Consider the following 24747-nt stretch of genomic DNA (forward strand, 5'->3'; position numbering starts at 1 on the left):
TCTGTTTTGTTTTTTTTGTTAGTGACGGATAAAACAGGAACAGGGCGGCAGTTAAAGCCACACAAGTGAAAGACAAATCTTTTTACGGAAGTGAAATAATCCGTTCCTTATCTCGTAATCAACATTTGATCATTTTTACTGAACATTTTATTAAAAATCATCGTTATTTTGAAAAGAGACAGGCATTCAGGTAGATAAGTGGCAAGAACCACATGACCTCACTGGCACTGTCAAGGCGCAACTATAATAACAGATAAAAAAAATAATCACCTAAATAAAATATGAGCCTGATTGTTTGCTCTTTTTAAATAATGAATAATTGTTGTTTTTATGTTAATAAAACAAAACAAATATCCTGATGCTTTCATATTGAATTGTACTTATCTTGCTATTTATTCTATATTATCTATTTGTCCCAACTACTCTCTCCATCATTACCTACTGCTCAACAAGAATTGCCGTCTGGTTCTCTGAAGGTTTCTGCCAAAGAATCTGCTCTTGTTGCTGCGTGTGGCAAATACATTGAAATAGTTTCTTTGAATAAAAGACTATTAACTACGTTGAAAGAAAGATATTTAGTGTGGAAATGTCTGAGTGTAAATAAATCAAGTTAAATGTGGATTCAATATATTGTGACACACTGTTGCGGTCCACGTTTTACAGCAAATCATTATCATAAGAATGCACAGCACTCAGGGCAGTGCAGCAGAAATGCACTCAGGCGGACACGTCTTGCTGCTGACCTAATCACTCGTTCTTATATAGAAACCACAATAGGCATCGGTCAAGGACAAATGGGAAAAAAACACATCTGAATAAGATAAGTATCCAATCTGCCCACATTCGTCATTTCGATTAAGTGGTACAGAACAAAAGCCTAGGAAGGATATGAATAGTCGCTAATGGCGATGTATAAATCATCCAAGAGAGCAGCTGTGATTCAACATCTGAATAATTGTCTCTGAGCCCCGTCAGAAATATAAAAGCTATTAAAATGTTTGGACAGTCGATGCCGAGATCAGGTGGTTGCCTCATTACTGAATAACTGAGGATTCGAGGATTTCGAAAAGTGAGTGCGGAAGAGAGTTCTTTTCATCGCGCCGCTCACCTCGTCTGTGACTTTGAACCTCTTCAGCAAGGCGACAAACTTCTGCTTGAAGTTGGGTTGCTGGAACAGACAGAAAGCATGCAATTAGGGGAGACGAACACATTCAAAAGAGCAGAGCCGTGGCGATTAAGTGAGTGTGACAGCTGGATTCTGGCTTATCAGTTCTCCCAGTTACTGTCCAGTGGATTATTCATTCACGGCCACTCTATGTAAAGACCATTAGAGTCAGTCCAGTGAACCCACAGTATTCATTTACATGCTCATCCACATCGTCCTAATGGCTCCTGCAAATGGAACACATTGTGTGCTTTCCCCTAAAAGCTCGGGCGACAGCAAACTTGGGTCAACTCTCACAGTTAGGTGATTAGCGGGGCAGAAACTCACTGGGCCGGAAACCCACCCTTGTCATGGACGTGGTACGGATCATTTTCCTCCTGGCTTTCTTCGGCTTCCGCACCTCGTCGTCTTCGTCGTAAAGATCCTAATAAGCAAAAAAATATTGAATACATTTCCTACATCTAAGCATGAAACTCTGTTTTCCCAAAATGACTGACCGGTCCATGAGCAGCATCATCACTGGCTTCCTGTTCTGAAGAGTAACTGTCATCGTCCTCCTCTGAATAGTTATCCATGTCTGGAGAGCGGTCTGGAAAATACAGAAAAAAAGGAAAAGAAAAATGGGATTATCATCAACCTTTTATGTAGGCCAGGGAAATCATGAATCATAAAAGTACGTCTGGACAAATTTTTAAAGGTTATTAATCCCACCGGAAATGAAAATTGCAGCGAGATAAAATCCACTTAGGAGTAAAGAAGACTAATCCTAAGCTTTACAAGAGTGGGAATTAAGCTTCTAAAATGCTCCATGCTTAACCAGACGGTTTATAGTCCAGCAAGAATTCAACTTTCTATAGATTACAACATACAGAAAGGTATACAAACTCTGTATCGGATTGAGGTCATTCATATGCACTTCATTAGGCTGTTTTTTTTAGGTGTCACTACACTACAAAAATAAATAAATAAATAAAGGAATAATAAGGTATATATTCTCATATTTGGCAATTTATTATTGATTTTAGCAAAAAGTGAATAAATCCATAAATCTTGGTAAGTTGTGATACAAATAACATTTTAAACTGAGAAGGTATTGAAGTCGTATAAATATTAGAATAAAGGAAGTAATCTACTGTTGTTGCTTGTTTTAAGCAAATGGTGCTTAATATTAGCAACTATATCTTGCTAATAAAGAGATATGTTTTCCTAAAATATGTATGATTTGCTTCTCATTATTTTTAGGTGAACTATTTAAAAATATATACATAAGTTATAAGTTTGTCACTTCAGGTTCAGATTTTACTACTCGTGTCTTTCTAGTTAAGTATTACTTTACATAGTGTAACTAAATATTAATTATTATAGCACAAATGGATGTTTTTAAACCCCGATAAATCTTGTATCTTGGATTGTTTTGAAAATCTAAACGTTCATACAGCAATATCATTATAAATATAAAATGAGACCATTTATAAAGACAAAAATAAGCAGCTTTTATATGCAGGAAAAAAATAATATTAAAGTAATATTGAAGACTCAAACACATTTTGACAAAGCTGTGGATCCCTGAATGGGAAAAGCTATTTAAGATTAAAAGCTTGACTTTGAATAATATTTTTGTAATGCAGTCAGGAGCCAGCTCAACATGGGTTCTTCCCCGATTCTTTTAGATTTTTCATTTGAGTTTCTTTTTCTTAATTCTCTCTGTGAAACACATTTTAGCCGTCGAAATTAACCTTTTGATTAACAGATAAATGAACAGTCTGACATTTAAAAACCTAATAATACATTTGAAATACATTTAAAATTTCTCTTCATATGTATTTTAAACGAATATTTGGTGAAACTATAATTTAATAAGGAAGTAAAATATGTAAATCAAAGACCTGTGTCATAGATTTACTTCAAAAGACAGGGAACAAATAAAAAAAACCCAACTATATCTGCATCAGATTATTCCAACTATTTAACCACTAATTTGATCAAAAACATAACGCGTTCCGACGCACTGTATGTTCAGTCACAGTTGAAAATACAAAAAAAACAGCTGTTTTTTCCCCACTTAACCACGAAAAAGTCATGTTTTTTTTCTTAAATTTCTGGCAATGAAGCTGCATCTGATTTCTTTCTGTTGTAGGCCCAACGACTCAAATCTCACGTGTATAATTCCGTTTGATGTTTGTTGACTCCCCATACAGTCGCGGGGACATGAGAGCATAAAACGGGATGAAATCATCAATGATTAAATGTCAACTCTGCTTGATGGAAAGAAAATTAATAAACTACATGAGCAACGGCTTATTTTCTAGCCTCAAATTAACTTGAATGTCATTTCTTCTTGAAGCTGCTCTTTTATTATACACAGCTTTAGCAGAGGACTATTTTAAAAGACTTTATAGGTATAAATAGATGCATTAAAATAACCCTGGCTTCTTTCTATGAAACATCCTGAGCAAGATCAGGTGGATATTATTAAATACGACTGTGCAGATGAGAAAGATAAACAGCCTGCTTCCCTTCAGAGTCCCACAAACTTAATACCCGCGGTGTGAGCTCATCTGTTATGTTTGAGCGACCTCTCTAATAACATCCAGAACGGTGACGGATCAGCATTGCCAGGCGAAGGCGTGGAGTCCGAGCAGGAGCACCAAATTTCCCCCACGTCCAGAATTAGAGCGGTATAAGGTATCCACCCCTACATCTGTTCGTTCCTCAAATCCACATTACAAGCATAGCCGTCGTGAGTTACAGATTCTTGGCCGCGAGCTGGTCTGGGATTGATAGACTTTATTTCATATATGGCGGGGAAATAGAAGCCATGTGGAAGGGGGGGCCGGCAGCGAGGACTGAAGTTACAGTGAGTGTGCCAGCTAGTTCCAGTGGAGGAGAGATGGACGAACACACACCTGAGGTCTTGGTTTTTCGGCCGGGCTGTCCACTGCCGTCCTCGTGGTCGATGGGCTGACTGGAGAGGGAGAAGACGCTGATCTCTGCCACTCGCACAGGTGCATCTTTCACGTTGCTATGGAGACCCAAAATCTGACCACCATCGGTTGGGTGTTGCATCACCTGGAATGTAATAGATGAAAAATAGAGATGTCATTTTAACTCTTCAAATACATTTTTTTCTCGATTATATGGCTGTAAAATGAAATATACAATAGATTTCAATATCTGTACTTATTCAACATTACTGTGAGTTATTGACTGTGTAATTATCACTGGTGACAGTTGCAGATAGAAGATCACTGGACACACTACTGTCCATCATGGATGATGACAGTCATCCTCTCAACACTGTCATCAGTGAGCAGAGAAGCAAATAGAGCACGAATGCTTCTCCCATGATGCAATACTAATAGACTTAGGGACTCATTCATTCCTCGTGCTATTACAATGTAACTGAATTTTGGGGGCAGTAGCGAGTGAAAGTATTTTGTATTGCATTTTATTTTAATCTTTGTATCCTTTTTCTTTGAGTCATTTCCTTTTGATCTATGTTCTTTATTTTGATCTATGTACTTTATACTACCAATTACTTTGTTTGCACTTTGTTATTGTTCTGTTTTTATGAAACTTGCTGGTTACGTTCCAGTTCACAAACCTAACTCTAATCTCCAGAGGGAATAATAATAATTATCAGATACTTTCGTAACTTATTTTATTTTGTTTTTGTTTTTAAACATGTATTGTTTTTCTGTGCAATGTCGGATGGTAGAAAAAAAAGATTGATGCGGTCATACTTCTCAAACAGAGAACAACAGTGGGAATTTAAAAAAATGGAACTGATAATATATCATAAACATTATATTGCCAAAGTTTCTGTGATCTTGTCTGTTAAAGGAAGGCGTTGGGTAAAATACTAATTCAGCCTCATTGCTGCATCAAACGCGGGGAAAAAAGTAGTATACTTGAAGTTCATTTTATCAAGTATAGCAAGTAAACTAAGGTATATGTACTTGTAGTATACAATAATACTAACTTTACACTTCCCCGGACTAATTTGGAACATTTTAAGTTACTTCTGTCTATACTAACAGTGTACTAGGTACTAGGTACTAGAAATACACTCAGGGTCTATAATTTAGTTCACAGAAGTGTACTTAAAGTATTATCAAAGTACACTATTCTCTATCCTACCATTGTGTTGACAAGCTTTATGCGAGTTCACTATGCCACCGTATAGATTCCCGCATTTGCACAAAGAGATTTTTTGGGCACATTTCAGATTTTGAAGCCCGTCAATTGCTTCGCAATACGAAACAGTTCAATGTTTGTATCTAACAATGACACCAAATCTCTGTATTCTACTAGCCATCACCCACTCCCATAACCCTTTGCCATAAACTTCTGGATCAACACAATAATACAGTTGTATTATACTGTACTTAGAGTACATTTCATATAGTACAAGTATACATCGGTATGCTATTTTGAAGTATAGTATGCCAAAAGTAAACTTCAAGAAAACAACTTAAATGTTAGTATAAAATAAGTACACTCATAGTACACAAGTTTTATGCTCAGCTGCCACATCTTTTTCAGACTTTATGTTGCACGGTTGATATCACTCCTAGTTTTATCCATCCATCTATCTTCCTACTACTTGGGCATTCCGAACAAGGCGCTGCTGGGTAGAAGTCTGGAATGGACTGTTTGTTTAGTAATGCTTACAGTGGAGACCTTTTGGATTCAGACCGATACTAGCCAATTCTGTATTTGGTGCAAATATCAGACTGATTTTTTTTTTTTATACTAGTGAAAAGTGACAATTTTTAAATTAAGATAAAAAAAATTGTGCTGCAGAAACGACAAGTTCAGGAGTCAAACTCGGCTGCAAACTAATCAAAAGGAGATTAAACCGACAGCTAAAAAGGCTCTGGGTTGTCTTTGACAACATTTTCTACTCCTGGTGCCATTAGACCACTACCACACTATTCAAACACTGGAGCCCTGCTAACATTCCCTGTTATGAAATCTAATGGAATCCGTTTGAAAGCCATCCAGGGAAACCTGTCCAATATAACACTTGATGAATTCCTTAACGGGGAGTAAACTCATTTGCCTAAACACAACAGGGGTGTGTTTGAGCACTGGAGGCAAAGTGCAATAAGTGACTTCTTTCGCTGCAATGCCCCGGCAGAGTCGGCATGATGGCACTTGAGGGTTCGAACTGACGTTGTAATTACAGAACAGGACCCAATAATGGCCACTCGTGCTTCATTCACTTTAAAGTGTGGGTTGTGTACAAAACCTAGCAACAAAACAAGAGTGACTGTAGGGGTGGCGGCTTAAATTGAAGAAACATATTAGACGTGTTTTATTTTTTTCAGATGCGAGTCAATCCACGACCTGCAGCTTAAGCTGAAAAGTTCAAACACCAAAAAACTCACTGGACTAATGCATTTTTAATTGACCTGAATTTGGTGCGCACAGCCATGTTTCCAATTACTCAATATCCCGCGTTACAGAGCCGGAGCATATTTGTTTTACAGAGGATTGAGAGCGAACGACCCAGAGAATGTCACAATTACCAGCATGCTCTTTCAATTTATCATTCTCAAGCTGTCAGTGAGCAGAATAACTCTTTTTGATCCGACAGCATGGCCGTCCTGCAGTCTGTTTATTTTTTATTTTTTGTGAACGTTATTTCCGATTGGACGGGACATGGAGCGGGGCCAAAAAAACAACTTAATCAGATAATACATCCACATTAAACAAATACCCACAAGAGGCCGAGTCCATTATTTCTACATGCCACAATAGAGTCATTTCAGTACACAGCATATCTCCAGATGGCTGATAATCTTGTATGGCTGTATGTGTGAAGCACATGAATCATTTAAAATGATGAAGCCCTTTCACCCTCCCCCCCTTCTCTCAGTGTAAACCAGACTTGGATGAAGAGCGACTCGCAGACCTCATGCGGCCCTTTGCCTGTATTTAAGTGCGTAGAACCCATCATTGAGCGGAACAGAAACTATTAAATCAAACTTCTTATTTTGTTTCTTAAAGGATTTGATTTTCTCTTTCTCGTTTATTGTCAATCCATCTTATCCCAGAGCTATAATTTACAATATTATATTAATTTAATAATATCCGTCTCTGAAAATAAATAAAAAACAAAGTGTGCCTCGAGGAATGTCCATTTTTTTCCACATATTTATCCCAACATCTTCACACAAATAAATACAAATAATAATAATGTGGTTCTATGATTACATAAGAATAGAAACCAGAGCAGAGCTGGAGGTTTCGTTTATGGCATCAAACTATTCTCAGATCAGCTCCACTTTACCTCCGCCATATTGATTATTCCCACAGCCAGAGTCTTGTAGCCCAGGATTGTTCGATTCTTGTAACGTTTCCTCCTCTGCAGCATTATCTGCAGTCGATTGGCGTCCCTCTTTATAAAGTGGGGGTACTGTTTGAAAGGAAAACAAGAGAGGAATTTAACAACATTTCACCCAAAAAACTATTACGTTTAGGTTATTTTTAGCCTTAACTTTTGCCAAAAGTGCATCTGCAGTGTAATACCCAACACTTTTGTTCAAATGCTTCCATGACATGGAACATTACACAACTCTGTTGGATAACGATTCCTAATCAGATCAGTTGAATGTAAGAAGAGTTCATGCTGGCAAAATAGTCATTTGACCTGTGAATTTGAAAACATTAAAAGCTAAATGTGGATTTAAATTTACTTTCAACTCTCCTAGTTAATGCTGATAGAAACGACAGTCTACCTTCATGCTCTAACAGTCGTCTTCATATACAGTATAAAAAAATATATTATTCTATTATTTTAAAAAACATTATATATTATTAGTCATATATTAAACATTTTCCCAAAGGAGACCTCCTGAGGGATCAATAAAGTTATTTCTTTCTATCTATCTATCTATCTATCTATCTATCTATCTATCTATCTATCTATATATATATGGATTAGGACCAATAACACAAATGACTGCACACATTTCCCTCTAAATGTCAGTTTGAAAATTTCCAATTTCATATTCTTTATCAATATATACATTAAATGCAGCAAGATCAAACAGATAATAGCCCGGGTTCCCAGATTCAAACAAGTAAGAAGGCTCTTAAGAAGGGGGTGTTTCCCAATATGTGTTCTTAACTGCCTTCTTAGGACAATCTTTAGATCGGGCCATAGAACCTTAGTAAGAAACTCTTAGTGAGTGTTGGCAACGCCTTCATAAAGTGGACCCTTTCAGAGTTGAACTACATCTGATTAACTGATATCTGTGAAATGCCACAGACTTGTTGATGCTTTTTAATGTGTTTTTAGCAAATCAATACACTTTATAAGTTTTATTCAGTTTACTGGAGTGAAAACTTTTAAGTATTTTCTCATTTGGTTAAAAATTCATACACCCTTGATTGCATCATTGGCGTATGATGATCCGAGCAGTAAAAATGTATTTCTTCCAGTCTCATATCCGTTTACATTTATTTATGCATAAACACAAAAGGGTGAGTTTAATGTTGCTTTACAGATTCATTAGCCCGACAAAAAATGTTTTCTTACAGTTTAGCCATAATAGTACCATTACCTCTATTATATATGCAGTTGTGTGAGGAAAACTTAAATGTGTATTTCAATAAAACATTTATTTTCTTTACTGAGCATTGTTTTATTATTTGGTAAAGTAGAGGATATACATATATATTTATATATTTCACTGACTATGTTCACTGAGCATTTGGTTGCTAAGAAAGCTGTGGGTCAGCTTGATTAAAATTGTCCTTCTTGGTGAAAGAAGCTAGAACTCTTAGACGCACATCTTTTAAAGCAATCTAAAGAGCGCTCCAAATAAGATCTTTGCACCTAAGAGCTTCTTAACCAATCTAGGAAACCCAGCCAATTTAAGTTTTGCATCAAAATAAAAACAAAGAGAGCGTCTTTGGTATGGGTACTAGGTTTCTCTATATGCGTCTTAAAAACTAAAAGCTATGTCTAAATAAATAATAAAGTTAAGAATATGCTTTTCTTAAACATCCATGCACGGAAATGAGGGAAACTCAAATCACATAATGAAGGACGACATTTCCACATCATTTCAGTTTCCTCATTCCAGATGAATTCTCTGTGGAAACGTTGCCATTTCACCCACCACTGTCTATTTTTATCTGCCTCGTCTATTTAACCTGAGGCTAAATGCTTTTTCTGACAGAGGTGTGAAACAAATAAAATAATCCTCTGCTGCTTTAGTGTACGACCGGTTTCAACTCGCTAGTAAACCGCAGCGAATGTAAACAGTATTCAATTAATCCTCGTAAAGTTTTAAGATCTCACACCAGGGTGGGAAAAAAGGATGCAAAAGAGACTGGCTGAAGATCCGAACACAATCCTGGCCCCCACGAGTAGGTGTCATATCAATGTGAGAATTCGCAGCACGACGACAAAGTGCTTGCCTGGAGTGAGAATGTGAGTTCCAGATCCGTCTCCATCAGTCCGCTGGGCGGGAGGACGTACTCATTTGATCTCAGAAGACGCTTGGAGCCCTGGAAGCAAAGTCAAACAGTTCACATTAGCACATCCATAGATTTCTGCTCGAACAAAAAAAAAAAAGTGCTAGATCTGAGAGATTTTACATTTAGGGGACAGTTCAAAGTGAATATTAATCATGCCTGATGGGAAAAGTATTATTCTGCTTAGCCAAATATCAGGGCGTTCTAGGTTGGCTTGATAGTTCCCCCGTCATTGAAATTGTCTTTTGGAAGTTGCTCGTACCACTTTACGAGAAGAATGATATACATGAGGGGTTTATTTAAATGTTATGGCTTTAGAATTAAAAAAAGAAAAGTGCTGTGAATATGTACTTCTGTCCAAGATTAGTGGGAGTTTTCAAAAGTTTAAAAAGAAGAAGAAGAAAACCCCCCACAAGTGGACGGGTTGAAGAATTAAATCAAATTTTAAATAATGATGATTTGGGGTTCCACCATTACAACTCTGATGTCTGCCTTCATTACATTTTAAAAACTTCTTTACCGCAATCTAATCATTAACTGGTTCTAACAGTAATTTAAATGCGGAAGTTGCACCCTTTATGAAAGCATATTCATTCAGTTGGTTATTAAATTATTATTATTCTTTATTGTACATTTTTTTGGATTGAAATCTTTTTTTGTAATGCAGGTGTTTTCATTCTTTGAGGCTCAATTTACCCTAATTAAACTCAGAGTATATTCTCTTTGACTAAACAAATTCATAATCTAGTCACTTATCTTATATTTAACACTGACATATTAACAGTACACAATATCAATATGAACAATAATCTACTTTTCTTTTGAAAACCCTCTAGCGGGCAACATAAGTGGAAGAGTTTGACACCTGTTGTAATGCACTTCAAAACCTGTTCCCAAATATTATGTATAACCATCATTACAGCGTTGCTAAAAAATAATCTGGATTATAATTTCGCCCGTAAATATGTAGTCATACAACAGAATTTTGAACAGCCACAGTTCGTCTTTCGTTTGGACAGGATTAGAAAATCACCTTTATGAGATGAACAATTGTAAATAAAATGTTGTTGTGATTCCTGTCAACTTTATATATTCAAACACTGATTATTGCACATTCATTGAGAGGCTAACTGCCTGAAACTGGTTCCATTACGTGCTCCACACTTGTACATTAATGCAGACACACAACTTCCTCCTCATTCTAACAACGCTAAAACATTCTGTCCTGCTGAAAAACAAGTGGAAAGGTCAGGCAGCGCGTCTGAGGACATGTAAAGAGCTGTTTTGAAAGAAGCATTTCTGGCTTGTCTTCAGCCGAGCCCTCGGTCCGGAACTGAAGTCAGTGTGTAGGAAAAACACTGATCCTCCTCAAACAAGCTCACTTTTAAGTACATTTACATTTAATGTAAGATGGTTCCTGCCCCTAATCTAGTGTGACTTGCAGCATCTCAATGAGGTATTTTGCTATATCACGCTGCAAATTGCGTATCAGTGGAAGAATGAACGACAGCAGGCGAGAGCTGGACCAGCACCGTTGACCATTATTATGGCACTTTTATTCCATGCTGCTATAATGGATTCATTCTCACAGATGCTATAACCATGTTCGAACAATGTCACGCTGCAAGCCACTCCCAAGTGGACAGGTTGGTTTTGACAGGTATTGGTGGTCAATGTCAGATGGAAGGACAAAGTAACATTAGCACACGCTTGATGTCGCTGTGAATTTAAAGTCATGCATTTCTCAACAGTTAAGAATAAATATCATTAAGTGATACGCCACAGTTAACCCGGGGATGATGGCTATCACTTCAGGCACATATCACGTTAATAACAGGCTCAAATTTTGTCCAAAATCCAAAACGGTCTGAGTGCCACAAGCGTTTGGCAGTGTTTGTACAGCGGCAACACATTGTTGATGTCTCCGGGGATCGTAATTAACGATTTATTTTTAAATTTCCATCACATAACCATAACCTCCACCCAAAAAACTCTCTCATGTCAGATTTCTGTAGGCAGAAGTGTGAAGGTGAGAACAGAAACGGCTCGTCAAGTTCTCGGTTCGCAGCTTAATGTCACCATTGGAGTGAGGGAGACCAGCATCTGTTGTGTAATATTTGGCACCTCTGTGGCTGTGGTAAAATTTCAGAACTGTGCAGAGATTAACTGAGGAATCTGAAAACGCGGCCAAAAGCATTATGGTTAAGGGCACGGGTCAAAGACGATATCTGCTACTAGTTAAATACCTCAACTACTGTATTCTTTTATTTCTTTTAAGTTAAAATCCTCGTTTTTTAGTTTGCTTCCTCTTACAAAACATGCGTTAACCTTTTTGTATCTTGATTTTTTTAGCTGTAGAAATGTAAAAGAAAATTCTTGTATGTACATGTACAAGGGTAGAAAATGGAGATAGGAATGGTGCTAGAGTTAAAGGTAAGGTAAGGTAAGGTAGAACTTTATTGATCCTCAGGAGGTCTCCTTCGGGAAATTGTTTTTTTCTAATTAGCCACAGCAAATACAGCAATTTTTCATAAAAAATAAATAAAAATAAAATAAGAACACTGTTTTAAGAGCACAAGTTTCACTGCATGTCTAAGTATCTGTTAATAATCAAAATCTCCCCATGGTCAAGATAGTCCCCATAAATGCTCGTCATCTTGGATAAAACCAGACAAATATCATTTTTTTCAATAATTAAATGTCGTTTTATAAATAATTCAAATCCCTGATCTGCTGAAAACGTCATTAACCCAATCACATTAGCAGGCAGAATAAAACATGCTGAATGTTTTTCTCCTTCTTTCTTTTCCCATCCTGCATTTCGCTCTCATGATTGTCACGGCGTCAATACCTCGGTGGAAGTTGCGTAACGATCAAAAGAAGAAGAAGAAAAGAGCCAGTAGATCTCTCTCTCTGTGCCCGACCTTGTCACTGACTGCAGCGCTACAAAGAAGCCTTGTATGTGCTCTTTCTCATGCTCAGTGGCTGCTACAATGAATCACGGCACAAAAGCTGAGCACTTTCAAACTGCCTGGCATGCATTTACAATACAGAGCTCTGGCGAGAGAAGCTTGGACTCCATGGTCTTTGCCCCCCCTCGCCCTCCCTCTCTCTCTCTCTCTCTCTGACCCCCATGCTCTCTGCTAAAAGCTTCTCCACCGTCTATCGGAGGCCAGATGGGGGAATCAGACCATGCCTGGACTTCACAGACCAGTTTGGAAATCAACTTAAAAAAGTATGAAATTGTCCGAAACTTTCTTTGCACAATGCAGCGATAACAGGACGTTTTAAAATGTCTATTTGCACAAGTGGTTATTTAGCAGTAAAGCTTGTGCTTGCAGCGAGAGTCGTAGACAAGCGTAATTGGCTCATGTCACAATTGGATTCCTTTTAGACAGAAGCAGAGATGGTCTTTCTTTGTACTGGAAACTCATCCGGGCGGACTGAAGAAAAAGCTGCGATATGAATAATCATTCCAGGCGTGACAATCGAGAAGGATAATGAAAGGCTAATGTGTACAGATTGTTGCAGAACTCCATGTGCAGCGAACTGATGGACATTTAGTGACCCGGCGGTTTCCAGGGTGAGAGCCGGGGGCCCATAGAGACGCGGCGGAACCCGCCAATCGCCGAGCCCTCGCAACACTGTCCACACGATGACTTCTGACTGAATATGCAAGCTAATGCCAATTCAATTCCAGCACCATGAATCAATGACATGCAGCAGCACGACTCTGTTGTGCCTCGTCTGAAAACAAAGCCTCTAATTCTGCCGTTGGATGCGTCAACTGCCTGTTTATCCATTCAGTGTCTCTCGATTCTGGCCAAACCTGTTGGAAATGGCATTAAATGCTCCACTTTCAGAGTTGTGGCGAACACGGCTTTGCTCTGCTGTCCTGTGGGCGTCTCAGCAGAAATGGAAGATTTCACGCCTCAGAGACGCCGCCGCTCATGGATAAAGTCACACTTGAATGACTGTGAACGCTTTCAGAATGACTTGAAAGTGGACGGGTTTGATTCCTTGGACACAAATTGTAACCGTTAATTACTCTCGAAACTATTAAACTACCATTGGCTTGGTTATTAAGTTACAGAAAAGATTCTCATACTTTATATTAAAACATTTAGCCAAATATGACACTAGAGTGATAACACAGCACTCAAGATAACTATGATAAATGTCAGCGCTTATTACTCAGTTACTGCCTTAAATTTAATTGTACAAATAATTAGCATAACACGTTTTTGTCTTTGTTTCAGTTTTGGTTTCGACCTTAGTAACCTCAATTTTGAAATTTCCTTGCATCTCTTGCTCAAACGACTAATAATAAAACTACTACATACACTTGTATTTGGTCTGTTTACACAGCAGTGGTCAAAGGAAATGGGAAAAGGGAATCAAAAGAAATGCTCGTAATAAAATAACCTGACATATATGACAACATAAATGGTTTTACAAAGGCATGGACTGTGGAAAAAATCTTCCGTCAGAGTCAAGTTGTGGAGGTCTTGGAATGGTTTAAAATTGGCTCTCTTTCTTTGGTGGTTTTTCTAGAAGAGGCCAAATACTTCCCGCTGAGTCATTTATGTGGTCCACGCGAACTTGAAATTCCCTTGTGCTATGAGTAACTGGCGTAAAGAACCATTTATATTTTTAAGACAACATAACATACTTCTCAAACTTATACTCGGAGTGGCTCCAGTTCACTGCTTGATAAATGTAGTTGTTTTTTTTTTGGCCAGCAAAACCTTGAAATGCTTAGTATGAAAGCCAGAAGGACAACCCAGGACCAGAGGGTGGTTTTAGGAATTACATTTTTTTTGTTATTTAATCTTATGTTCAACCCTCTATTATTTAAGCATTATAATACAATTATTAACAGTGGTTTTGAGACTAAACAACAGGTGTCAAGGAAACATGAGCAACCAATGCAACAAGCAAAACCCTTGTGTAGGTGTTAATACACCAGCTTAATAGTAATTCTAGCTCTTCATTTAAAGCACCTGGTTGACTTTACTCGCCGAAACGTTCAGTGCTGCTAAGACGGCTTTCTATCGTTCGGCAGGATTAGCATCATGTCTCGTATTTGTTCGGGACTTAAGTCATTGTTTCGTGCCGACCGACGACGACGAGTCGATGCAAATTTTAACCTCCGACACGACATCTAGTGAAGAACTGTTGACTAGCAGGCGATCCTACCGACCTGAATCTTCACAGCGATGGACAGCGAGTTGAGCTCCTTATCCAGCTCCTTGAGAACCACCAGCTTTTTCAGTGTGAGGCTGCACAGCCTGTCGAGAGAGAGAAAACAGAGGAAAAAGCTCAGTGATGACAATTGTAGGCAAACATTTTCAGTTATATTTAGATTTTGTCAATGAAATCAGTAAGATTAACCCCCACATTTCACTGGACGTGCGTTTGTCATATCGATGTAGCCGATCGATGACAGTTTAAAAAAGAAACAGAACCAAAATATTATTGTCACTTCCAAGTAAAATGGAAACAACATCTATCTTTGTTCTTTATTTTCAGTCATTTAGGGGACAACATTAAGGTGAGCAACTATTGGGGCGGTTTGTAAGCAACACTCTTTCTTAAGGTAAATCCCCATAAAAGCATCGATTAACCGAACAAAAGAAAGAGAATCAATTGTTGTCGAGTGTTTTTAACGTTTGTGAATTAAAACTAACATGTTGCAACCGAGGCAGCCGTGTTCTCCACAGTGACGCAATAAAACAACATATAACTTAAACTGAAAAACAACAAAGACCACTAGTTCTGAGTGAAAAGATGCACAATATCTTGCGGGTTCATGCCACTATACCAAGGTCTGACGGAGTTGAGCCAATACACAGCAGAACCGATAAGTAACGTATGTGCATCCAGTGTAATTCAGGAGTTAGGAACAGAATTTCTTGGAAAAAAGGGGCCAGTTTAGTCCATCAACCACTGTACTAATGACTGACGGGCTGTAAATGTCAGCGTCCATGTGATTCAATTATCTACCGGCAGCCCAGATACCATTCACAAAGGAGCTGAAAAGCTCCTCTGAAGCAATTGTCAAGCCAAAGCTATAATTAACAGCTGTGTCTTGGGTAAAACTGTCATCAAGGAGAGATCCATCACTCCGTAAGCGGGGCGATGTGCTGCGGAGATATTGCATCAAGGTTTGCAGTCAGCTCCGAATGCCTCAATCCTTCACCAGAATTGACGAGGCACAGATGCTCTGGACAAGCGATGGAGCAGCAAAACATCTTGGCTCAGCCCCGTTCGGCATGTTCCTACTCAATAAAAACGGTGAACACGGCCCTTCTTTTTTTTGTGACTCACCGCCATCTGCTTACCATCGAATCATAGGATGAGATCCATGTCATAGAAATGTATGTTCGGGAACACCTGAGTTATAGCAGAGGAAATGAAATCTTATCTACGCGACTTATCCGGACAATATTTATGACCTGGAGAAAATCCCTGTTTCCCTGTGATGGCTAACAACATCTCAGGAAAACCCTCAATCATAGGCAAAACATAGCTGGAGAAGGAGAAACAACGTTCTAGCCAAGTTTGCAAAAAAACTTCCTCTTGACCTACTTTCCACCTCCATCAGTCGTGCTGCATTCGAGTGCAATCACTCAGAGTCGAAAAGGGAAACAAATACACATCCAGCCACACACTTTCTGCATCATTCCCCGACTTCATTCAGGCACTCCTTTCACTGGCGTATGATTCACAAAGACTGCGATGGCAGAAGACAAAGAGCTCCGACATCACAGACTCGAGGAGTGTCACGGAATAAAGACAACATATTCTTGGCTTTTCGGCGACCGACTTTTGCTTCTGAAATGAATGCGTGAGCTTAACAACATTAGTCTCGACGACAACCATGCACATATTCACAGAAACTATTTGTGTGCAGCATTATCTCAGTTCATTATTTGCAAAGGATAACAGATCTATTTCGAGGCTGGAGTAATTAAATGTTAAACCTAGGGAAGGAGCGTCTGGACGTTGCCTTATGGTGAAGATGAGTCATCGGGAAGGAGCAGCTTTTCTGCGAGAGGGGGAAGGGAAGGATACAGAAACCCGGAGTGATGGTTGACCAGCATCTCTTTCCCGTTACTACCTCTCCTTCGCCTCGCCTGTAATTAAACTTCCTGCGAGAGCTGAAGGTGTCACCAAGGGAACCGAGACTTCACTCCGGTGAGACGGAGTGTTATAGCGGCGGATTAAAATAGAGGCCAGCATGTTCTCCAACGCGATACCGATTCGCTTCATTCCGGTAAGAGATGCTCAAAAGCCTCGGGAGAGTCACGTTACCGAAAAAGGGACCACAACAGTTTTATCTGTACAAGCGACGTGTGTGAGCAGGCGAGCGGTGAGTCTATACAGGAGTCGACCGCTCAATGAAAGGCAAAGATAACGACACACTTTCTGTCTGTGTTCGGCTGATAAGAGAGAGACTCGAGGAAAACCCTTTTTTCTTTCTATCAGCGAGTATACCTCAATGTAAACATGACATTTCCAAGCCTTTCTCAAGAGCGATGTATTCCAAACTTTGTGAATATACTGTCATGAAGCACTCCTTTTAGATTTGCCGAATACACAAATCAAAGGTATATTTTGTACAATCAGAAGATAGCTTAACAAATAAACATTTGAAAGGTACAATTTATTTGCTATACATTCATCCCCAATACCATGTATTAACGTTAAATACATTTTGTTCTTTAATTTCAAATATATTTATTTAAAAGATAGCATTCAAATTAAATTGTATAATATGTTTCAAAGTTTATGAATGTACCTTGTGTGTATATGTTTATCTTAAACAAATAGTTAAGAAAAAATAAAAAAGATTTCAAAAAATATGATGGCACAAATACGGTTCCATGGTTAAGTGACAAAATGATTGCTAGATACATAAAATATACTTTTGCGATTGTAAGGTAAGGTAAGGTAAAACTTTATTGATCCCTCAGGAGGTCTCCTTTGGGAAATTGTTTTTTACCAATAGCCAGCAATTTTTCATAAACAATAAAAAATAATACATAAAAAATAAAGTAAGAAGAACATAAAAGGATTCCAGAGGATTGGCTTAGGATGTGACTGCTTCCAACAAATAGTATCTACGCTAGTTTCCTATATGCTATTGTATACATCAAAATAAAAAAAGAAACATCCATGTGTGATGATGCGATATATTGCTTTACTGTAGGAAAAACAATATATTGTTTCCTGTAACACTTTTTCTGGCTTTTACAACAAAGACAAATATTTTCTCTAATGAAATGTGAAGGTGTTTGTAGGAAAGTGCAAAAAATGTAAACTTATATCCATTATCTGAGTTATAAATTGTAACTTTAAACATTGTTTAAAAGCCAAAATTAGTCCAAACATCAGCTTTAAAAGAAGCTGGATCCTTTTTTTTTCAGTCATTTGGCCGGTTTTGTCGTTGCCAACTAGTGGCCAGGGGTTTCATTGCAGCACACAAATTAATAAACCCTGAAATATTTAAGTGTCAATTGTAAATTAAAACATTAAATCACTGTCTTTTATACACACACTAATGAAATTAAACAATAACATAACTTTAAATTAAAATAAAACGTTATTTCAAATGTAAACAAAAAAAAAAAAAAAAAAATTGTTTTCAGCATCTTGGTAAAAACATTGCGATATATCAGTATATATTTTTTTTCTTACACCCCTAACTTTTGATACATTCTCAAAACCACGGCTGGACTGTTTTACAGCTGAACTGACACCTGATTAAATTGGTGTTGAAAGCTTGCAGGCGTTCAGCTAACCAGAACTGGCTGCTTTAGAGCTAATTAATTTATAGATTTACCATTACTCACGGCCGGATGAGACATCAAGCACCATCCTGGTCCATTAGTGCAGAAAAGTCACCATCACTGACCCTCTCTGTGCCTCAAAAGCATCAACCATGGCACACTTTTAGGCTCTCTCAGAAGGTAGACGTCATCGAGCTACCTAAGCGTTTTACCGATCCTTCGCCCGACTCATCTTCATTAGTCAAACCGTAAAGCAGATCAGTGACAGAATAAAAGGCCTGAAGGGAGCTACTGGGTTAGCAATAAAACAGCCACCGTGTTACCGAGCCGGGAAACAATCGCTCCCTGAGAGGCAGTCACGTAACTTTAACATTACCTAGCAACACAAACGTGGAGCTCTCAATAATGATGGGACTCAAAAATGGTAAATAACAAGTCTGTAGTTGTAATAATGTGATTATAAATGTAGGAATATTAGACAAATGCACAAGTAAATCAACGCATTCTCATTTTTACAGTTATATGTATCATATATAATCAATAATGGCTATTTTCAAGCAAAAAATAATCTAGTTTAGTTTTAAGGGGTTGGAAAGTCCTCAGTTTGGAGATGATATCAATCCCAAGGTGGAGTAATAAAAGTACCTTGGAGTCTTAAAAGAGGGAAGGTTTGGTCGTGGGTCGATCGGTCATTAAATAGAGCAAAAGCAAAAGACAAAGCTTTTGACTTTACTGGTCACTTTATGATCCATACTCTCATAAAGAAAAGCTTTAGACGTGAGTATTTCTCTGCTCAGTAGCTACCTAGAATGTCACTAATGTACATCCACTTTGCATTGAGAAATGCTGGTTGAGGTGCGTCATGTATCTTGTAACATCCTAGACGACTCCCAAGAGAGAGTTTTACGGTTAGTCCAATAGGGAGGAGGCCCTTGGGGAAGAACCTTGAAGTGTTGAAATCTTGTCTCTGGGAACACCTCTGTATTCCCTAAGAAGAACTGGAGAATGGTTTTGGTGAAATGTACCCCCAACTTTGAAAAAAAAAAAGCATATAGAATCCTTACAAAATCATTTTAAATTGAGACAAGTGGCAACAAGTGAGGAAGTTGACAACAGGACTAACAAATGTAATACGTTTGTCAGGAGCTTAGATTATAAAAGTCAACAATAACTGTGGAAACTTTCCATGAAAGTTTGTTTTTTATTTTAGGAGAACTTTTATGAGTCGGTGATGGAGGTGGACAAAAGTAATTTATTTTGAAATTAAAGATAAGCAAGAATGCAAACTGAGATGTTCCCCTTTGACCTTCAATGAATTTGAATTACGACATCCAACGAACTATAAATATTTTTCAGTCAATGAAAAAGCAATTGGAAGTAAAACGGAAGACAACATCAAATGGTGTTTTCAGCTTCGCATAAAGAATTCCTGACTATCAGCGCTGAACAAACAAAACCAATAATCAGGCAGCCACCTCAAACAGCAGCAGTCAAATATTTGGTTTGAGATAAGAAGCCTGTGATTGCAGGTTATACTGCGCAAGGGTGTTCTCTTATCTTCGCTGCTGCGTCCATGTCGAGTGCTGCAAACGAAGGCCTCTCACCAAAGCAAAGAATTCAAATTAAGTTGGACATGAGAAATGTGAGGCACGAGTGTGAAACTGCTGCGTGTCATTCCCCTGCTTCATCTTTCTCCTCAGTCAGCTCGCAGTGTGCTTTTGCTGGAGCCAAGTCAGAACTTCACTGGAAACCAAATCAAGAGCTGAATATAAGCCAGGTTGCTAGAGACCCACAGGTTTAACTCGGCGAATAATCCCTTGTGTTAGCCCCGCTGTGACCTTCCCCTGAGTCGGACTGGATTGGAGTCGAGTCTCAAAGAAAACTTCTGGCTTTGGACCAGACTTCAATCTCGAGGGCAGCTCTTTGGTATAATGATACTTCTATCCTGAGACATCCGTTAAGATTGATAGCCCTCTCATTTTTGCAACAAGAAAGAGGTAATGACAGTGGATGCAACATTAACAAGTGCAACTTGCAGCAATTCATTTTGGGGTTAACCGATGGTTGAGCTGAGATTTTCAGGTTTGATTTTTGTTATTGGAAGACTTTTGTTTGAGCTTCATTTTCACACACTTGCTGAAACTTGAGTTATTATTCAAATATTAAAAACACTTATTTAATAACGCCATAAAATGTAGCCCATGTAGTTTATAGTAAATATTTTCTGCGTATTGTTTTTAATTGTTTAAGCGTTTTGTGACCCTGGTCTAGAAAAGCGCTTTACAAATAACCTTTACCTACTTTCCCTCTACTAATATAACTTGTATATTGCCGTTATATATTTACAGTATAACACCACTTATGACATCAAATACTTCCTGTAGAAAAGTAATTCACTTCGAGTCGTTAAATTACCAAAGGCGAAATAAGAACACCCATATAAAATACAGCCTCAACAAAGAGATTCTTAAGTGATTCCTCTTGGTCGACACGATGTCCTCTGGTCCCATGTCCTCGCTTCACTGCCCACCATTCGAATTAAATGTGTGGCTGTTTGTGCATGGAAAAAAAAAGAAGCTTTTAGTCCTTTCAATGTATTCTTCGCTTGTACTCTGCAAGTAATGTGGTCGTGGTCTTTAACGAGAGCGTGCCTGAACACATCACAGTCTGTATATCAAGATGCAGGAGAAGAAACTCATTTTCCTTAGAGTCACCCACCGTGACAGAAGCCACAGAAGCCTGTTTCTCAAGACCAAGTTGCATAACTTCCGAATAGAAAGCACTGCAGTAGAACTTATTTTGGTTACATTTCATTCTATAGAAAAGGGCTCAGACAGTGAATAACTTTGCCAAAGAAGTAATTTTAACATGACTTGTTAAAAATACAGAATCTAATCATGTCAATAGTGAAACATTGGAAAAAATACAAATTTCACCAAACTTTAATTTAGAATGTGATATTGTGTGAATTTATAATATAATATTGTGTAAGAAAAATACGATTATTATTCCTGTACTATATGAGATCATTGATAACCCATTACACTGTTTTTTGTTGAATTTTTTTCAGACATGACCATCCAATAAAGTTTTAAAGTATTTCAAGAAGCAACATAGATAGTTGAGGATATAAAATGGACAGTGCCAGGTACATGCAGTTGTTTTGGGACCATCAAGTACATTTTTATGTATTCTTTAAAGAAAAAAGCAAGGTAAAGGTGCACCTAAAATTAAACTTGGCTGTATTTCTCATTTTAAGAAACTTGAGTTTGTAAAACCAGAGACGTCAAGAATCTTGTTATGTCAACTCGCAAAACTTGAGTAAAAACTTTACTGTTTTTATCAGAGGGCCAGTCAAAATATTGCCTATATTAAATTGGTGTGTGGGGCAAAAATGGTTGATATACATGATACACACGAATATGTTTTACAGTGCTCCTATATTTATGTATTGTAAGTATATTTTTGATTCCATTGTTTTATATCTACACTTTTCTTCTTTGTATTCCGACCGGATTGAACACTGGGCATTGGATAAAAAAACAAAAGAAACAAACATCGGAATGTTTCCTCTAATGTTAAGTTATTGGATTACCTATATCTTTTTTTTTACTTTGTAAACAAATGGAAAAACAAGCATCGTCTTTGCATATGTCATTGATTTGATTTAAAAAAAAAAAAGCAGATTCATTCTAGATTCCTACATAGGGATTAATGATGAAAAAGACTCATATAGATGTCAGCGCTTGGGATGATGAGAAGAGAAAGTGGTGCGAGGGTGACATGTAGGTGGTCGCTTTGAAGATCAAATGGAAAGAGTGAAGGTTAATCTACATCGGCAGCAGATGGAGGTTGAAGACTAAAAGGACACATTAAATAATTGCATTTATCTTTACTGTTAATTCTGCAGGTTATGTAAAATGTCATACTTTGGGACTAATAATGGACTATCTTAAGAGAATTAATACTCTCTAAAACTAGAAGTCAATGGTAGTGAATTACTAGTATATTATTAAGTTCATAACAACAAATATGGGATGTTCAGGTGCATAAAAATGTTCTAGGTTATAACCTAAAATCGGTGCTTAACGCCAAGGTTTCTTTTGGCGAGTATTAATATTTTTGATCTGAATTGAAAAAGAAGGATGTTCTTCTAAGTGTGAGGTCTCATCTGTAGGGCACTATTAATGTGGGCGGTCTGGCAGGACATCAAAAACAAGAGAAGAAGAAGAAGTGTGTCTGCAACACAAGATCTTTCAAAATAATGCTAGTGTTTGTGATAAATAGTCAAAGTGCTGACGGTTCAACTATACATCCTACAGCTTGCTCATTAACAATGTAAAGGGTCACAATTCTATCGAAACACTTTCAGGGAGACATTGAGAGCGGCTGTTGTGTCGTTTCTGCCAAGCTCGACAAATGTTTTGTTCAACTTTGTTCTCAGAGGGGATGAGGTCAGCTGTTTTGTGTTTGAATGTGCACCAGCAGCAGCGTGTTTACAGTCCAAACCGAAACCGAGCAGTCCTCGGTCGACCAAATAGTCAACACTCGATAACAGCATAACTGAAGTTACTTAAAATCAAGATCATTAAATATATACTAAATCAACACTAAAAAATACATACATTTATTACATTAATTACATTAGACTTACTTAAAGATTCCTTCTACTTTTAACACTTTTGCTTTATATCTTCGAGAATAAATAAAGGTTCACGTTGTACCTCCGGAGCTAGTGAAATATTAAAACCAAAGTTCCTGTGCCAGTATGTCAGCATTGTGTCTAGGGTCACTGGTTCTAAAGATAGAACGACTCAGAGTGATTGAAAGGTAATGACTGAGCTTTAAAATCCTATTAAGGAAGATGGTCAGTCTGACAGGTTGGATATTTCCAAAGGTCGAAGGTCGAAAAAGAAGCTGTATGAGAGTAGTAGATCATATATTTATTCATAAACTGAATTGCTGAATATTTAATAAGCCTGAGAAGCATTTGTTAGAAGCTCACACATAAATATTAATACGTTTAAATAATTTGCATTACATTGATAATTAAAGAAATACTTTTGTTGTAAAATAATAATATAAAGCAGACTGTGGTGTCATCCTAAATAATTCAAAAAAGGGAAAGGGAAGAGGAAATGACACAGGTATTGTAGAATTATCCTAACAAATATCAGGTCTTGAGCCTTTCAAGATCATTTTCCAACCAAGGTATTTATCAGGTAGCTTGAAGCATTTTGTTATTATGGAAACGCACATGCAGTGTCTTCTAAATGACCTCATATTAAAAAAAAACAGTGTCATAAGGGCCATGCACACCGTGGGAATATTGATTTGTGTTTATGCATAAAAAGTTAATGAGATTCCCTAAGAGATTAAAGCGTGCCCTGCAGAATCACACCTCCACCAAATCCTGTCTATTATTGTCAGTCTCTCCTTGGTGGATCAACAAACAATAGAACAACATACCTCTTGGCGATGCAACATATCAAACACACACACAGGCGATATCAAAGCATGCAGCATTTACAGCTCGCAAAGATTATATAAGCCCTTTTAAAACTCGGTGAACGCTATTCATCTTTCAAAAACCCAGATGGATTGTGTAAGCATGACTCTAAAAGCAAAAGGGATGAAGAGGGAGGCCTGCCAGACATCTGCACTGACCTCAAGGGATTTTACACATCTGCACATCTGGAGCCCATGAGAAGTTACAGCAAACCTGAGTTTTGATTGATTAATACAGAATTGAGGTACTTTTATCTGTCAACATTTGGCACATTAAACAAACCTTTCGCTCGCTTGCTGTAGTTGTTCTTCAAAGTATGAAAAGTAAATGAACCGCAAGACATATAGAGAAAACAACAAAGACATAGGGTTCAATCGATTTACTGCCAGACTTATTCCGCCTGCGTAGCATTCTTTCTCAGCTATAAACCACTAAATGAAATCATACATGTTCCCTTGACTACATGTCTTATCGTCCCAGAGATCAACGCTTGATCACAGATAGTATTAGAACCATGCATGCTAGTACATGTCAAAAATGAATCTTCTCTTCTCTAACAAGAAGTATTTACTTTGTCCTGGATTAAATACCAGAAAGATTGACAGTGCTGTCTGGTTATCTTTTGGTTTCTGCCAAGAATACGTCAGGTTTTTGACAATAGTTTTCTGGTCAAACTCAGATAAGATCAAATCCAAGAGAACTGGCAGGGATGCTACAACATTTAATTGAATATGTGATGTTAACAATTTATTTACTTGTGTAACTATGATGACGATTAGGGGACA

At 37.8% G+C, this 24747-nt stretch overlaps 1 protein-coding gene across 3 annotated transcripts in view; it reads right to left on the reverse strand.

The window, feature by feature from the left end:
• Positions 1 to 24747, reverse strand: part of LOC148069308 (phosphofurin acidic cluster sorting protein 2) — a 50094-nt gene that overhangs the window by 16664 nt on the left and 8683 nt on the right. For all 3 annotated transcript variants that reach the window (XR_015713001.1, XM_087802756.1, XM_087802757.1), the window contains exons 2-8: positions 14862 to 14949; positions 9602 to 9691; positions 7464 to 7589; positions 4072 to 4234; positions 1663 to 1754; positions 1509 to 1589; positions 1109 to 1168 (exon numbers count right to left, since the gene is read on the reverse strand). Coding sequence is in view for 2 of the 3 variants with exons in the window: in XM_087802756.1 (XP_087658882.1) it covers positions 1109 to 1168; positions 1509 to 1589; positions 1663 to 1754; positions 4072 to 4234; positions 7464 to 7589; positions 9602 to 9691; positions 14862 to 14949 (700 nt within the window). In the remaining variant the exon portion in view is untranslated. The remainder of the gene's footprint in view (positions 1 to 1108; positions 1169 to 1508; positions 1590 to 1662; positions 1755 to 4071; positions 4235 to 7463; positions 7590 to 9601; positions 9692 to 14861; positions 14950 to 24747) is intronic.

This window comes from Callionymus lyra, chromosome 11, assembly GCF_982586985.1.
Source record: "Callionymus lyra chromosome 11, fCalLyr1.hap1.1, whole genome shotgun sequence".
In the NCBI taxonomy this organism is placed as follows: domain Eukaryota; kingdom Metazoa; phylum Chordata; class Actinopteri; order Syngnathiformes; family Callionymidae; genus Callionymus; species Callionymus lyra.